Here is a 17724-nt window from a genome sequence, read left to right as displayed (position 1 = left end):
ATATATATATATATATATATATATATATATATATATATATATACACTCACCTAAAGGATTATTAGGAACACCTGTTCAATTTCTCATTAATGCAATTATCTAATCAACCAATCACATGGCAGTTGCTTCAATGCATTTAGGGGTGTGGTCCTGGTCAAGACAATCTCCTGAACTCCAAACTGAATGTCAGAATGGGAAAGAAAGGTGATTTAAGCAATTTTGAGCGTGGCATGGTTGTTGGTGCCAGACGGGCCGGTCTGAGTATTTCACAATCTGCTCAGTTACTGGGATTTTCATTTCTAGGGTTTACAAAGAATGGTGTGAAAAGGGAAAAACATCCAGTATGCGGCAGTCCTGTGGGCAAAAATGCCTTGTTGATGCTAGAGGTCAGAGGAGAATGGGCCGACTGATTCAAGCTGATAGAGCAACTTTGCCTGAAATAACCACTCGTTACAACCGAGGTATGCAGCAAAGCATTTGTGAAGCCACAACACGCACAACCTTGAGGCGGATGGGCTACAACAGCAAAAGACCCCACCGGGTACCACTCATCTCCACTACAAATAGGAAAAAGAGGCTACAATTTGCAAGAGCTCACCAAAATTGGACAGTTGAAGACTGGAAAAATGTTGCCTGGTCTGATGAGTCTTGATTTCTGTTGAGACATTCAGATGGTAGAGTCAGAATTTGGCGTAAACAGAATGAGAACATGGATCCATCATGCCTTGTTACCACTGTGCAGGCTGGTGGTGGTGGTGTAATGGTGTGGGGGATGTTTTCTTGGCACACTTTAGGCCCCTTAGTGCCAATTGGGCATCGTTTAAATGCCACGGCCTACCTGAGCATTGTTTCTGACCATGTCCATCCCTTTATGGCCACCATGTACCCATCCTCTGATGGCTACTTCCAGCAGGATAATGCACCATGTCACAAAGCTCGAATCATTTCAAATTGGTTTCTTGAACATGACAATGAGTTCACTGTACTAAAATGGCCCCCACAGTCACCAGATCTAAACCCAATAGAGCATCTTTGGGATGTGGTGGAACGGGAGCTTAGTGCCCTGGATGTGCATCCCACAAATCTCCATCAACTGCAAGATGCTATCCTATCAATATGGGCCAACATTTCTAAAGAATGCTTTCAACACCTTGTTGAATCAATGCCATGTAGAATTAAGGCAGTTCTGAAGGCGAAAGGGGGTCAAACACAGTATTAGTATGGTGTTCCTAATAATCCTTTAGGTGAGTGTGTGTGTATATATATATATATATATATATATATATATATATATATATATATATATATATATATATATATATATATATAAACACAGTGTATACTGTATACACTGGCAGCCAATAGTTTGGAAAAATGTACAGGTTTTGCTCTTATTGAAAGAACTTGGTACATTTATTCACCAAAGTGGCATTCAACTGATCTGACCTGAATGTATAGTCAGGACATTAATAATGTGAAAGATTACTCAGCCTAAAACAATTTCAGAACTTCTTAAACTGCTTCAAAGAGTTTTCATCAAAAATTCCTCCACATGCAGCAATGATAGCTTTGCAGATCCTCTGCATTTTAGCTGTCAGTTTGTCTAGATACTCAGGTGACATTTCACCCCACGCTTCCTGTAGCACTTGCCATATATGTGGCAGTCTTGTCGGGCACTTTTCACACACCTTACAGTCTAGATGATCCCACAAAAGCTTAATGGGTTTAATATCTATAACACTCCTTTCCTAGTATCTGTTTTACAATGTCTGTGTTTCTTTGCTCACTCTAACCTTTCCTTTTTGTTTTTCTGTTTCAAAAGTGTCTTTTTCTTTGCAATTCTTCCCATAAGGCCTCCACCCCTGAGTCTTTTCTTTACTATTGTACATGAAACTGGTGTTGAGCGGGTAGAATTAGATGAAGCTGTCAGCTGAGGACATGTGAGGTGTCTTTCTCAAAATATAGTCTCTAAGTACTCTGATGTACTTATTAGGTAAAAGTTTATTATTTTAGTTTTATGACAGTTTCATAATTAGTTATTGAATAGCACACAAATATATTGCCCTGGCATTTCTGTTAGAGTTTAGAATGCCATTAAAGTGATAAAGTGACTGTTTCTCAAACCGAAGATTCCAAGTACTCTTGTGAACTTATCCCTTAGCCTCAAATACAAGCATCATGTCTGGAGGAAACCAGGCACCGCTCATCACCTGTGCAGTACCGTCCCAACGGTGAAGCATGGCGGTGGAAGCATCAGGCTGTGGGGGTGTTTTTCAGTGGCAGGGCTAGTCAGGGTTGAAGAAAAGCTGAATTCAGCAAAACACATAAAGATATCTTTAATGAAAACCTGATCCAGAGCACTCAGCACCTCAGACTCTGCTGAAGGTTCACCTTTCAACAGGACAATGACCCTAAGCACACAGCAGAGACAAGGGTCTGAATACTTATGTCAATGTGATATTTCACTTTTTTAATAAATTTGCTGTTATAAAACAAATTAGGTTTTTGCTTTGTCATTATGGAGTATGGTGTGTAGATTGGTGTGAAAATACTAATTTAAAGCATTTTAGCATAAGGCTGCAGCATAACAAAATGTGAAATATATATATATATATATATATATATATATATATATATATATATATATATATGGCACAGAATGTGTTTATTACCCTCTCCTTCTGTGCATTATGTAAGCAATAAAGTATGTGAGGCTGTGCTATATTTTGAATATAGTTAGAGTTAAAAGGCACTGTTAAACACAACGTGCATAGGTTTGCAGACAACATATTCACTGTCAAGCACAGCCTTGAGTGATTTATTGCTGTTATGAAACAAGTTACTACATAATATAAATGTTAAGAGCACACATTTTAATAGAACACATTTAATAGCGGTTACTATATTGTGTATTTTAGCACGGGTGCACTGGCCAATCAGCATCCATGTCTGGAAATATCAGTTTTATAAATAATGTTAAATAAATTACATTTCCTCAACGTAACATTACTCAGTATGTATTTCCACAGCACATACTCTCTATTACTAGAAGGGATAAAAGGGTACTTTAAATATAAATATTTAGTGCATATTCAAGATGTTTAGTGTTTTTTTTCTTATTGTGTAACTTAAAAATATTAATTTCAGATGATTGTAATTATTGTGATCAGATTTGAATTTATGCACAGCACATTTTTACACCCATGCTGTGTAGTGGTATTACACCAGACACATTATGTTATTGTCCGTTTTCAGCTAAATAACTTGTCCTTCCTTTCTTCTGTGTTCAGGTCTCCTGCATGTTTGCCAGGTTCCGCGTCTTAACTGTCTGACATGTGAGGTACCCGATACGAAAGATTTGGCTTTCAAACTCAAAAGGAAGCAGTTCACAATTGAGGTGAGCACTCAGTTATGACCTCATAATATGCTAAGAAAATCTGCATCAGTCTCCTCTTTTATCTATTCTGCATTTTCTTTTTAATTACAGTTCTCTCCCTCCTCTCACTAGAACACATTCATAATAACATACACTGTTGGCACAAACTATAATTGTTGGTTATTTATGTCTTACAGTTTCTTTAACTTAAAATTATTTTGTTGTAACAATTACAGGCACCAAAACAGGAAGAGTAAAACACATTTAGTGCTGAGATTATTCCATTTAATTGCTAATTGCATTTTCCTCCCCCCACATCTCACGAACCACTGAACATATTAGGAGGTCATGATTATGAATTGATGTTAGCAATGTTAGATGATTAGCTATGCTTCACTATTTCCTGTTTATTTTCATGAGCTATTGAGTGCCAATTTGAAAGGTTGAAATTATTGATTCTAAACTGGATTTGTTACACCACAAAATCTCTCAATATTTTGCCCCATATATAAACATTTTGCTCTTATGGAAAGAAATTGGTACTTTTATTCACGAATGTGGCATTCAACTGATCACAATGTGTAGTCAGGACATTAATAATGTGAAGAATTACTATTACAATTTGAAAAAAATGTCAGAACCTCTTAAACTACTTCAAAGAGTTCTCATCAATAAAATCCTCCATGTGCATCAATGACAGCTTTGCAGATCCTTGGCATTCTAGCTGTCTGTTTGTCCAGATACCCAGGTGATATTTCACCCTACACTTCCTGTAGCACTTGCCATAGATGTGGCTGTCTTGTCGGGCACTTCTCACGCACCTTACAGTCTAGCTGATTCCACAAAAGCTCAATGGGGTTAAGATCCATAACACTCTTTTCCAATTATTTGTTGTCATATATCTGTGTTTCTTTGCACACTCTAAACTTTTCTTTTTGATTTCTATTTCAAAAGTGGCTTTTTTTTCTTCTTTTTTTGCTATTATTCCCATAAGGCCTGCACCCCTGAGACTTCCATTTACTGTTGTTCATGAAACTGGTGTTGAGCGGGTAGAATTCAATGAAGACAAGAGAGGCATCTGATGTACTTTATCCTTTAGTTAATTTGTATCTGGGCCTTCCACATCTCTTTCTGTCCATGTTAGAGCCAGTTGTCCTTTGTCTTTGAAGAAAGACCTTTGTATGAAATCTTCAGTTTCTTGGCAATTTCAAGCATTGTATAAATCTTCAAAACAATGATTGACTGATGAGTTTCTTTTTTGCCATTTTTGACCTAATATTGACCTTAAGACTATTGCATGCTGTGGCAACTCAAAAACAAACACAATGTTAAGCTTCATATAAAAAACCAAATAGCTTTCAACTGTGTTTGATATAATGGCAAGTGACTTTCTAGTACCAAATTAGCAATTTAGCATGATTACTCAATTATAAGGTGTTGGAGTGATGGCAGCTGGAAATGGGGCCTGTCTAGATTTGATAAAAAAAAATATATATATTTTTTTTTTAGACACATTTTCTTTTAATGGAAATGATTTAGTACTGTGGCTACTCTCACTATAAGTGGATTTCCAGCCAATATGACTCATAGGGCACACCACAGAATGCTCAATGAAGTAAAAAAGAACCCTAGAGTGACAGCTTGAAGTAATCATTGGAACTTCTGGGACTTAACATCTCTGTTCATAAGTCTACTATACAGAAAACATTAAACAGCCATGGTGTCCATGGCAGGACACCACAAAGGTAACCGCTGCTTTCCAACATAAATATTGCTGTCTGCCTGAAGTGTGCAAAAGACCACCTTGACCCTACACAACGTAACTGGCAAAAAATGTATGGACTGATGAAACAATGGTTTAATTGTTTGGGAAGAACACACAGCACTACTTACAGTAAGGTGTAAAAATGGCACCGCATACCAACATGATAACGTCATCCCAACGGTGAAGGGAGCATCATGATATGGGGCTCATTTGCTGCTTCGGGGGCCTGGACCCTTGCCATCATCAAAAATGTATTCCATAGTTTACCAAGATATCCTACAGGATAATGTCAGGGTGGCTATTCATCAGCTGAAGCTAAGTTAAATTTGGGTGATGCAGCAGGACAATTAACCTAAACATTGAATTAAGTCCACTATAGAATGGCTTAAAAAAATAAAGAAAATCAAATTTTTGGAGTTGCCCAGTCAGAGCCCAGACCTTAACCCAATAGAGATGCTGTGGAATTACCTCTAGAGCCGTTCACACCAGATATCCTAAGAATATGGCTGAGCTGAAGCAGTTCTGTAAGGAAGAATGGAACTAAAATTCCCTCAATGTTGTACAGGTCTAATATGCAGCTACTGGAAACGCTTGGTTGAGGTTATTGATGTCTAAGGAGGACCGGCCAGTTATTAAATCCAAGGGTTCACTTACTATTTTTACAGAAATGTGAACGTTTAAATTTGGCTTTCAGTATAAATTTCTTATGGTAAATTTTCTTTTGAGGTACAAGTTGTTAGAACAGCCCATTAGTTTCTGATCTTCAGAAGATCACTTTTATCTCTTTAATTTGATTCACTCCATACGCAATTTCAACTATGCACAATTTTGCAATTCTAGAAAATTTTTTAGCCAAAGAATATTTTTACTTGCAATTGACCTTTGGTGAATGTTAATTTTTCACAGGTTGTATGTTTACTAATACAAACTTCAGTACACACACAGACACAATCCTCTTCCAGCCAATGAGTGCCTGTCCATCATGTGAAGACAAATGAAAGTGCCTAGGCTCTCAGTAGAGCGCCATCATTGGCCGCTAATTAAGTTATCACCGTTGAACCTGTTAATAGTTAATCAGGAAGTCTGTTGTATTGGAAGGACCAGGAGTCTTTGCCTTTTAAATGCTCTTTTAAGCCAGAGACCTCTCATCCACTCCTCACCAGATTTATAGGGTCAGTAAAAGTCAAGGTGGTTTCCCTCAATGGCTGTTTAATGAGCAAACCACTTAGAGTTTGTGGATGCGCTGCAGTGTAGGTTTGTGTTGTGGCAGCACCAAATAATTTTGGTGTCTTCATTGGCAATTTGATGCATCTTAAAATCTTTTCACCTGATCTTTGTACATATCCATTATAAGGATAGGTAAGTTTAGAAAAAACTTAACGGTTTTATATGTCATATAGGCCTAGTGGTCAGCACATGTGCTCCTTCTTGTTGAGCTGACACTCATGTTGGTGGAATGGGTTCAAATCCAACATGCGAGTTTCCACTAGTTGTTAAACAAGTACTTTCAATTATATTGTTATGTATTTACAGTCCATATGTATGCAGCAATATGACTAGCTGTTAATTTTCTCTGTGTTTACCTCTCCTACAAGGGACAATATGCTAGAATTTGTGACAAAAGTGTTCAGCAGAGACAGTTTACTCCCATAGAGCATTGGCAATGACACATTCAGTCTCGCTACACTTTCAAACTACTTATTTATTTGTTTATTTTTTGCATATTTTGCAATAAACTTATTTTAATACCACCTAGCAATAACTTAAATGTACTTTCTACATTGTACTCAAGCCAAACATGATGCTGTCATGATGCATCTGTCGCATTGCACCATGCCACTTATTAAATAACTTCTGTTCTGACTGGTACATCAAATACTGCTCATGATGTTTCTGCCCTTTGATCTACTGATTTCGATCATCTTTTTTTTCTAACCATATGCGTACGCAGTTCGTCTAATAATATTACATCATTATTAATATAATGTTAGCTATATTTTATACCAATGGATTTTCCTTGAAAACAAAGTAGAAATTGGGTAATTTATCTATTTAATGGTTGCTCACATATAGTCTTTGAGCTCACAGCTGATTGGTTCGTATTTGCTGCATGTCATTTGTCACATTCTGTAAAGACCGGGTAATATAGACAATACGTTGTGCCGACGTTTCTGATTTTATTCTAAATTTGCAATTCTTCATGGGTGTGTTGTTTGTTGTCCCATAAAAACTTTAATTACACAATCTTGTCTTTTTTCCCAATTTTTTTTTTTCTTTTTTGCTTTGAATCAGATATATACATTTTGTGATTAATCTCATAGCTGGTTGGTTTGGATCATGGCTTAGAATTCTTTATTAGAGTTGTAATTTTTTTAGATCCCTATGGAGAAAATTAATGGGAAAAATACTTTGGAAATTTAGGCTGCTGAAAAGTAGACCTGTTTACATAGGGGATTTTCCCCATATGATCTTAACATCCCGGTTTACACCTACAACCTGCATATCTACAAACAGACCTTTGATTAACAATATCACTCCAGTACCTTTTTCAAGCACACAAACAAATATGCCGTGCAGGGTTTAAATTGGGCAGAAACAAAAATCATGTAAACGAGTTGGCCCTGCAGGGTCGCAGGTAGTTTGTGAGCTTGTGTCAAATTTCAGTCCTTCATCCATGATGATATTTTATTTTTTATGAAAATTTGACATCAAGATTTGAAATGGATCAGCTGATGAGCCGCCACTTGTGTGTACATTTAGGGTGTGTCACCACAACAATTTTAACACCTATTTGCTGTTAACATGGAGACATCATCATTTTTGCAAACCACGCCACATTCCAACTTTCATTCGCACAAAGAAAGACATGCTCTTCACCTTCCATTTGAGATGAGTCAGTGTGAATCAGTAGATTGTGTTTGAAGGGTGATTGACAGTCCAAGTGTGTGTCAGTCAGGTCGTTAACAGTGCACATGTCAATCAAAGATCAGCCACGTCATGGCAACAAGATATAAATATGGCAGAAATATAAGTGTGCATACAGAGAACTGTATAAGACATGTAAAAACCTCAAATTGAAATATTAGGTTGGTGAATTCCATAAAGAAATGTCTGGTAGTTCAGCCCAAAACCAAAAGAAAGAAATGAGAAATTGAATAAGAAAAGAAAAGAAAAACACTATTACAATTAAGATTTTGGTAACACTTTTCAATAAGGTTATATTCGTTTCAATAGCTAACATGAATAGTATTTATAATCCTGGTTAAATCTCAATTATGTATCTTTTACTGTGTTAAAATACTTTCTCCTATCCCAGCTTAATTTGCAGACATATCTATTATTAAGCCTTTAAATGTTCACAAAAACTTTAAACTGTGTTTCAGTTGTGCTTTGAAAATTGCTGTGTTTGTTTTGAGCGACTGCTTAGTCTCACTAAGTGAGTTGGGGGCAGGACTATCTCTTTGTTTGACCAATGGCAGATAGGAGGCGTATTCAGAAATCTGTTTTAAAAACAAAGATTATTATTGCAAATCTGAAGATTAATAAATGCTATGAAAAAAATATTGTTCATTGTTAGTCCAGGTTAACTAAAGCATTTGCTAATATTAACAAATACAACCTTATCCTAAAATGATACCAAGATTGTTTTGAATTGTTACATTGTTTTTATAATATTAAAGTATATTTCCACCCCAAATTCTTATTGTGTGAAAAAATCACATTCTCGATATTGCAACGCAAAAGCTTTTGCAATAAACCTCCAGTCTGCAATTTTACATACTTTAAGTAAAACCAGGCATTTTTTGTACTTTTGCAGTAGAAAGAGTATAAAATATGCCATGATATAATCTTCTACCAATATCATCCTAATCAAAACCGATGACCACAATATAATGCAATGCTAATATTGACTAATACAGATTTTGTCACAGATAATTTGTGCATCCTTAATTGCATTAAGGTGCATTCATAAAAATGTATACATTTGATAATCAAATATGATTGGTTTTTAGAATGATAATCAGAAAATCTGATTTACTATAAATCTGTCATATTTTAATATTGTAGAAGTGAAATCAAATGGAGCTTAATGTGATTTATGAGCACTCTAGTTGTTGAAATAGTTGCTTTGCTGCAATGGAATTAATCAGGCTGGATCTAGATGCTGTCACTCCACTAACCAGAAGAGCATTTGGCTGCTTGTCTTTTGACTGACTGGTAAAGTTCAGTTGGCGGTTGATGAGCAGTCAATTGCCCAGAATGCCCTGCGGCCAGAATTAACCTCTGTCCCTGTTCCGGCAGGTAGAGAGAGAGGGGTTCTGAGGAAAACCGTCATTAGCAAACTCTCACACATACACATACATGTCAGTTGTTCACTCAACAACATGTGAGGATTGAGATAGGAATGTAAGAGGTAAGTGATTAAACTGTACTTAACCCTGAGTGACCCCTGACCAAAACATGAGCTAAATGCACCTTGGGGGTGTTGGGGTTGTGAAGGTGAGATCGGATGATGTTCAACCTAGGATTTGGGTAAAATTTGTTGTGGGCTTTCAGATGTGCAATCTTAAAAGCACAGCACCATCAACTGTGAGTGTTTTACCTGCATTGTTTTACTTGGACTTGTGGAACTGTTAGGTGTTTTTTTTTTTTTTTTATGCCAATGAAGTTGGGCATATTTAAGACTTGTGTGGGCATATTCAAGATGCAAATGTCAGAACTTTCGTTTTGTAATTCTCCTAATCACATGAACATTCCATTAGTAATTGTTTTTGTTTTTTGTCTTGTCTTAGTTATGAAGGTTCTGCTCCTGGGGCAAGATCTTGATTGATTGATTATGTCTGGGCCAGTTTGCTGTCAGTGGTTAGGTTTGGTTTGTTGTTATTCAGGCCAGGGCCCTGCTGCTGTGAGCCCCACTCTTAACCTGCAGTTACTGAGAATGCAAAGTGCTTGGAGGTTTATTTTTAGTGGTCTACCACTATGTTTTTTTTTTTTTTTTTTGTGGCTGATACCTATATCTAGAGAACCTGGTGGCTAGTAGCCAGTATTTTACCTATATATATACAGTGTGTGCATAATTATTAGGCAAGTCAGTATTCTTATGATATATAATTTACAAGCCTATTTTTCCAAACCATATCAACTTGAATTGTAACTAAGTAGATTTATTTTTAAGTGCTATTTAATCCTTGATGAGGGAGGGTGTGGCTTAAAACGACTAACATCCTGTATTCAAATGTGTATAATTAATAGGCTGTTTTGTTACTACAGGTAAAATTGGATCTAAGTGACACAGACAAGCCAAACATTTTGAGAAGCCTATCAGAAGGATGCAGTACTTTTGAAGTTCCCATCCTATTGAGGTGTGAACACAAGACAATAAAATACTTTTAATAATATCCAGAAGAGCAGCAAAAATGTGTGGAGATTAAAAAGCGCAAATTAACTACAAAATAAATAAATGTGAACTCTAAGTTTCTTCGAACATTGGTATAAGAATTCAATAGTATTCAAGATGACATGATCTTCATCCAGGTTACGGCTCCTTCAATTTGGTCTAAGTACTCAACTGCTTTGCTTGCCTGAAAGGTTTGAAAGATGACTGAATAATGATTGGCTCCATTCTTCAACTGAAAAGAACCCAAATGAAAACTTGTGGGACATTCTAAAATGCGAGGGAAAAACTGGGAGGTGGTGGTGGCTGCTTGAGCTAAAAATGGTTGAAAAAAACATCACCAAACTGACAATTAATGGATGGGAGTTTCATGAATGTTAAAAAGGACATTTTCATAGAGAAAATTGCTGCAACTTCCCTGAGAAACACACCACTCACTTTTTATTTGTTAAATGTTACGTTTTGGTACAAATGTTTTAGGAGTCACTGACAATGACAATAAAGCATAGTCACACTATGCTTTAAGCATTTTTATTACTTATTATCACAGACAGGTTAAGATGTCATCCTTGAAAACTTCTGGTTTTAATAGATACAATTATAAATCACAAATAACAATATTACATTCAAAATGTTAATACCATCTTACCACTTTCCTGCCACAATAATTCATGCAGCTTTGAAATATGTATTTTTTGTATTGAGCTAAGAGATGCGTTTCTGGTCTCCTATGTATGGATGCATATCATTCCCATTATAATCAATGACACAGTCTACACAGCAGCGCAATGCGCCTTCAATTGACTGATGCTCTGTTCAATTTCTGATGTGCTCTAGAACTACCCTAGCCACTTTATTAGCCTGTCTATCTGAAATAAGATGATTTTACTTACCAATTATTATTATGTGTACATTTCATTTGTCATAAATTATGATATTAACATTATAACACTAAAAAAAAAATGTTTATTTTTCATACCAATGGATTTCCATTAAAGATAAAATAGGACGCAGTTTATTTACCCATTTAACCTTTGCTCAAGCCTAGCCTTTAGCTCACAGCTGATTGGTCCATGTTAGCTGCACATAATTTAGCATGTTCACCTCGACACGTCCAGTGTCAGGCTGTTGTGTTGTGGCATATTGTGGTGCAGGAATCTGTCATGTCATGAGTAGACAGGGTGTTAGACGTATGAAAACAGAAAATGTGCATTATCCATTGAACAAAGCTGTCTGTAGATTTTGGAACTGTTACATGAGTGAAAAAAACACTCCTATTAATCATCCCTGTGGGCATAACTGTCTCAAAATGGCCAAATATCATTTGATTAATCAGCCTGACTGATATTTTTATTAGTTATTTTACAAAACAATGTGATGGTGCCTAATGTGACTAATTTGCGTAATATGATAAAGGCCATGTTTAAACACCTCTTAGCCTCTGGAGGCCATTGGTTTTCCCAACCTGGTCTCATAGAATGAATGTTACTATAACTTAATTTTTAGAAACTTCTATAATTTGCTGCATTTTGTTTGGGTGAAATTAACACTATTAACACTACTATGGCTGTTTATGACTTTATAAATACTTATTTTCTGTTTTATTACTCATTATATCAGAACACAAACTCTTAAGGCATCATTTGAAAAACTATACATTTTATCGCAGACCCACCTACGTTTGCACACTTATTCCTGTGTGATTAACTTCTGCGGTAGCTCACCTGATAGTGTTTGACATTGGACTCTGTGACCCAGCCTCGAACCCACCCAAGGACTCTCCAAACAAAAGTAAGAGTGAAGCTAAAGCGACACTAAATGACATGGTTACTTCAGAAATTGTGCACAATCAATTAGGTTTAGGTGTTTGTTTAGGGTAAGGATGTCTGTTTTGTTCACCTCTTGTTTATCTTTTAAGACACTATTAGTTGGGTTTAGGTTAAAGTTTTAGGTTAGGGAGGAACGTTTTACTCATTAAAACATCCATTTAATATCCACCTTATAAACCTCATCTGATTACAACATCGTTTAATTTGCTTTTGGCACCCCCACATTCAATGGGAATTTGCAGCCAAACATGTAATGAAGCACGTAATTTTGGTTTTCAAAAATGTTGCTATTGTTACGTCAATTTCATGAAATCAGGCTGGGTTTACCGTATCCTAAACTTATACTCCACAAATCTTCTACTGAATAGGGAACGGAATTGCTATTGGAAAGATGAAATTGTTAATTATAATTATGACTGAATCACAATGAATGGGACTAAATGTAAATCATTTATCCATTATGTTTCTGCATGCATTTGACAGTCATTGTGTATATCAAGTAGATTTTTTTGCCTGAAGTTTGTGGCCCTGTACATATCATGTATTTGGTCCCTGAAGACTCCATCCTGAGTGCAACACTCAGCCTATAAATCATATCAGTATCTATTATTCATCTGGCTCTATCTACAGAGGCCCACACACTAAGTGCCAAATCAAGCCCCTGATGCTAGCCTAGACACTCATGGCTCTACATGTCCAATGTATAATCTAATATTAACGCTCCTTTGCAACCCAAACATCTTGCTGAAGAAAAGCCAAGCTCACTTGAATTTCTCGATTAGCTTATGGGCAAAAGCTACAAATCTATGTCATAGCGTCTGTCTGTGTCAGTGAGAGACAATTAAAGAGTCATGCTATTCTTATAATGTCAAAGGTTAGAGGTAACAGAAAGGTGAGAATAGTTTGTGCTTTTCCTTTGTGCATCTTTTGCTATCTGTAAAGCTTCAGGCATGTTAACATGATGCTAGCCAATGCCTTTAATGAAAGTATGCAAATCCCAGGGAATTTTATTAGAATATGTCTTTGTTTGGAAAGGGAAACTTATATACTGCTTACTGCATGCTGTGCAGTATATACTGTACTTTATGTTGTGTACTATTTTTTCAAGAAATGTTAAATTATATGTTTATGTTGATATGATTAATGAGGTTCTTGAGCACAGAAAAGATAATTTAAATATTTTTACTTAGACTCATGCTATTTTAGACTATGGCTTTCTATATACTAGTTTAGTTGTCTGGATCACTGCTCATTAAATATTTGAACTAAATCAGAACAAAGGAATGGGGGAAAACACCCTCTTTAAAATGCATTGCTTCACTTGAGATAGTATAGAGGGAACATAGTTTAAGGAAAACTTGCCATCCTCAGCCCCACCTGGTCCACTGTTGGCCAGTTCAAAGGTGGAATTTTGATCCGGAGCTGTAGATGACCATGTAGAAGTGCTTAGGAAGGACTTCTCTGATGGTTCTGGTATGGCTGCTAAAAATAACTTTCCCACACTCAAAACATTTCAAGGGCTTTTGAACAACTTGTCAGATAGTTTCCAAACTCTGTGCACTAGTAAAAGTAAAAATGGGTAAAAATAGCTTTTATGCAGAGGTTTTGTGAATGAGTAACATCATGTTATTGAAATTTGTGGTAGGCAGTGTTGGGTGTAATCCAAGTACAAAGTAATTAGTTACTGTACTATAATTATATTTTAGTCAAAAATGTACTGTAGTGTAATGCATTCTTGTAATCAGATTACTGTTACCAACTTTCAATTTTAAGTACATTATAGGGTTATGCTTATTTCAAATATATTATTTATGCATGATACATGAATTATGGCCCCATAACGAGTCATTGTGAAGGAGAAATGTGAGGTGCTGTGTGTATGACTTGTGTGTAACAATGAACAAGAAAGAAATATATTATTTTGAATTTGGTGAGCAGAGAATTCTTTAGAAAGTAACATATAAGTTAAGTAATTTAAAAGTAAATTAATTAGTTATGTGATTCCTTTTCAATTAAGTAATTAGTAAAGTAATCAGATTACAATTTAAGAGAAATAATTAGTAATTCGTAGTTGATTACTATTTTTTTAAGTAACTTTCCCAACACTAGTGGTAGGATAGTAATGGTAAACCTTGGGAGTATATGTACACATCCAACTCATTTGTTGTCTCGACAGTTGGTGTTGGCACCAGTCATAACGCAGTGCTTTTACAAGTTAAAAGTTGTAAGTAGAATTATTGTGTTACTTTGACCTCTCTCCTTTTTGAATATGGATAGAAAGAGTGCTTTTGAAAGGTTATGTAAATCAAAACGCAGCCTTTAAACCATCACCATCATTGAGGAACTTACCATAAAACCTTTATACATTTTATGACCATCTTTTACCCCTTCAGCTGACTGGCTTTTCAAAGGAACCCAAACAGATCACAGAGGTCACTGGAAATGCATATTAATGAGGACTGAATGCACTTTAATGTATCTTAATAGGTTATTCATGAATTAAAATGGGATGGTCCCAGATCCATTTTAAAGAATGTTTTTGCGACCAAAGCCAGCCCAGTGTTTGACAAGGTTTTGTGACACCAGCTTTGTGAGCTAGGAGCCTAGCTCGAATATTTCAGCTTTAGACAAACTTTCCCATCGTAGCTAATGAGGAGAAGTAATGCTGAGTGACAGGGGTATTGGGATGAGGGGCGGAGATACACTTTGTCAGAGCCAATCACATTGCTTAAATGACACATTAAATTTAAGCTCTGTTAAACATTTAAGACATCACTAAGACATTTTGACTTTAATTTAAATGACTAGAACTATTTGATCCAATTTAGCATGATAAAGCATTAGCATATGAGTTTCTCTTCTTGAATTTCTTTAATTTTTTTCCTTCACATTTTAGAATAATAGCATGTCAATTAATGTCAAAAGTCATCAAAACTATACAATAACATAAATGGAACTGTGGGAATTATGTTGTGACTCAACCAAATCCAAAATAAATAAAACTGTGTTGTATTTTAGCATCTTCAAAGTAGTCACCCTTTGCCTAGAATTTGCAGACATGTACTCTAGACATTTTCTCAACCAACTTCTTGAGGTATCACCCTGGGAGGCTTTTAAACAGTATTGAAGGAGTTCCCATCTATGTTGGACACTTATTGGCTGCTTTTCTTTATTATTTGGTCCAAGTCATCAATTTCAAAAACTTTCTTTTTTGAATAAAATGTTAGTTTTATAATAAAATAAATTAATATGGTGGCACAATTATATTTTTGTCTACAAAACTCATTTAAAACTTTTAAGCATACGCCTACACATCAAAAGATTTTTAAGATCAAGAGAAACAATTCAGTCAAGTGTTTCAAAATGTTTGACCGGTAGTGTATAAGGTGTTTGCGTGCTAAAGTTTCCCATGAGGCAACTGCCATGTGGCAATTCAGAAGGGTAGGAGAAAAAGTTTTACATTTACGCCCTGAAAGTCTCCACCCACATCTCCCTAGCCTCCCTTGCTTCCTTGTATCGCCCCAGTGATGATGGTAATAGTCAGTGACAGCTCACCTATCCCTGGCATGCCTCCAGTTTGCAGTGATGCCCCATCCCCCCTTCACACACAGACACTGCTGCGATCTCACACATGTTCTGCAAAAACTGGAAAACCACGAGTGATTGTTTCTAAAACCAAACCCTTCCAAATAATGTGCATACACACTGGTTCATGTTTATACAAGATTATTTGCCTGTGTGTAAAATGGAGGGTTGCGTGCTGGGCCAGTGTGAAACCGAGCTCAGGAGTGCATGAGTCTGTGTGAATAAGAGAGCAGGGGCATTACAGAATTGGCATTAGAGACTCTTTTCTGCTTTCTCACTACTCTCAACTCAGTTCTTTTCTCTGCCCCTCAACACAGGCCCAGTACAATCAGTGTTCTCTGAGGTCTTTTCTTTAAAAGCAATCACAAAACATACTTGTATCTTATCTCCATAACAAAAGTATAACGTTTTGTCACTCATCTCATCTCATTCTTTCAGAATATTTTTTATGGTGCCAAATAGACTACTTAAAAATAAAATTATTTAAAAAAAGTTTGCCAATTTTATTTAACATTTTAAGCTGCTGATTTTGTTACGAGAATATCCTCTTGGAAACTATCAGGGTTTTCTGCATATTTACTATATAACTACTTTCAGCTGGCATTTTTATTTTATTATTTTGATTGAGGTTCTGTAATGGCCATCAGTGAAGCAAGACTAACTTGGATATCATTGACTTTTATGTTGTAATGTGGGTATTTCTGAGGCTTAGGAAAGGCAATAGAGTGGTGTCACATGGACACACTTCATTAACGCAAGGTACTTTGTGCAGCTTAGGGTTTGCTGTAATATTGTGCGGTGTTTGATTTACTCTGTGATCAGTATGTGATTTACTCACAGTGTAATCTCCATACAGGCTGTCTTATCTGAGGTGCTTCAATGAGAAATGAATGTGGATGATTTGAGTTTTTACTACAGAGGCAAGAGAACATTTTTGCAATTAACCAGTCAGTACTCAACATGCATACGTCGGTAGGTTTTTCACTTTCTGCTCTTTAATGCAAGGTTATGCACAAAGAATGTGAATCGGCAAAAACATATGAAGAAGAAAGTGAAAGTGGAGATTTTAGTAAAAACGTAAATATTGATCTGTTTCTCACCCACACCACATCATGTCGCTTCTGAAGCTGTGGAGTTAACCACTGGAGTCATATGGGTTGTTTTTTGCTGCCCTTATATGCTTTTTGAACCACCAAAGTACTGGCCACCAATCACTTGCATTGTATGGACCTACAGAGCAGAGATATTTTTCTAAAATCTTTGTTTGTGTTCAGCAGAAGAAAGTAAGTCAAGAGGGTATGAAAATGATAAGGGATTTTTCATTTTGTGTGAACTATCCCTTTGCGTTTCACCAAAAAGTACAGCATTTAGATACTTTAAAAAGATGGAATCTGGCAGCGCAGTTTCCAGGTGAGGTGGTACAGCGGCCCTGACACTATTACAGTCACAGTAAATAATATGCTCCATAAATGCTAATGGAGCAGTGAGCACAAATACCTGATTAAGATATAAATTTCCCAGTAATTGGAATTTCAATTCTTGCATTTATATAAAGACGTTAACTGTCACATTGTAATATTATTTCTCTTTTTTCCACCCTTTTGCGATTGTTTTAAATAAATATATATATATTTATTTTATTTTTGGTGAACATCTATTCCAGCTTTTTTTATTCTAGAATTTCCAGATAATTTTGTGTACCTTTTGCTTGGTTTTATATTTTTGTCAACCGTGTCTGATACGGTTGCTCCTGTGGGAAAATTTTGCATGAAAA

General features: G+C 36.0%; 1 protein-coding gene across 1 annotated transcript in view; it reads left to right on the top strand.

Annotated features, from left to right (window-relative positions):
- The window catches only part of elp4 (elongator acetyltransferase complex subunit 4), a 90944-nt gene that overhangs the window by 53146 nt on the left and 20074 nt on the right, over positions 1–17724 (top strand). Inside the window, exon 9 of the mRNA XM_052152398.1 lies at positions 3291–3397. Within this exon, the coding sequence (XP_052008358.1) occupies positions 3291–3397 (107 nt within the window). The remainder of the gene's footprint in view (positions 1–3290; positions 3398–17724) is intronic.

The sequence above is a fragment of the Xyrauchen texanus genome, chromosome 2 (assembly GCF_025860055.1).
Source record: "Xyrauchen texanus isolate HMW12.3.18 chromosome 2, RBS_HiC_50CHRs, whole genome shotgun sequence".
Taxonomy (NCBI): Eukaryota; Metazoa; Chordata; class Actinopteri; order Cypriniformes; family Catostomidae; genus Xyrauchen; species Xyrauchen texanus.
The sequence above is the reverse complement of the archived record's forward strand: the minus strand, read 5'-3'. Positions and strand labels throughout refer to the sequence as shown.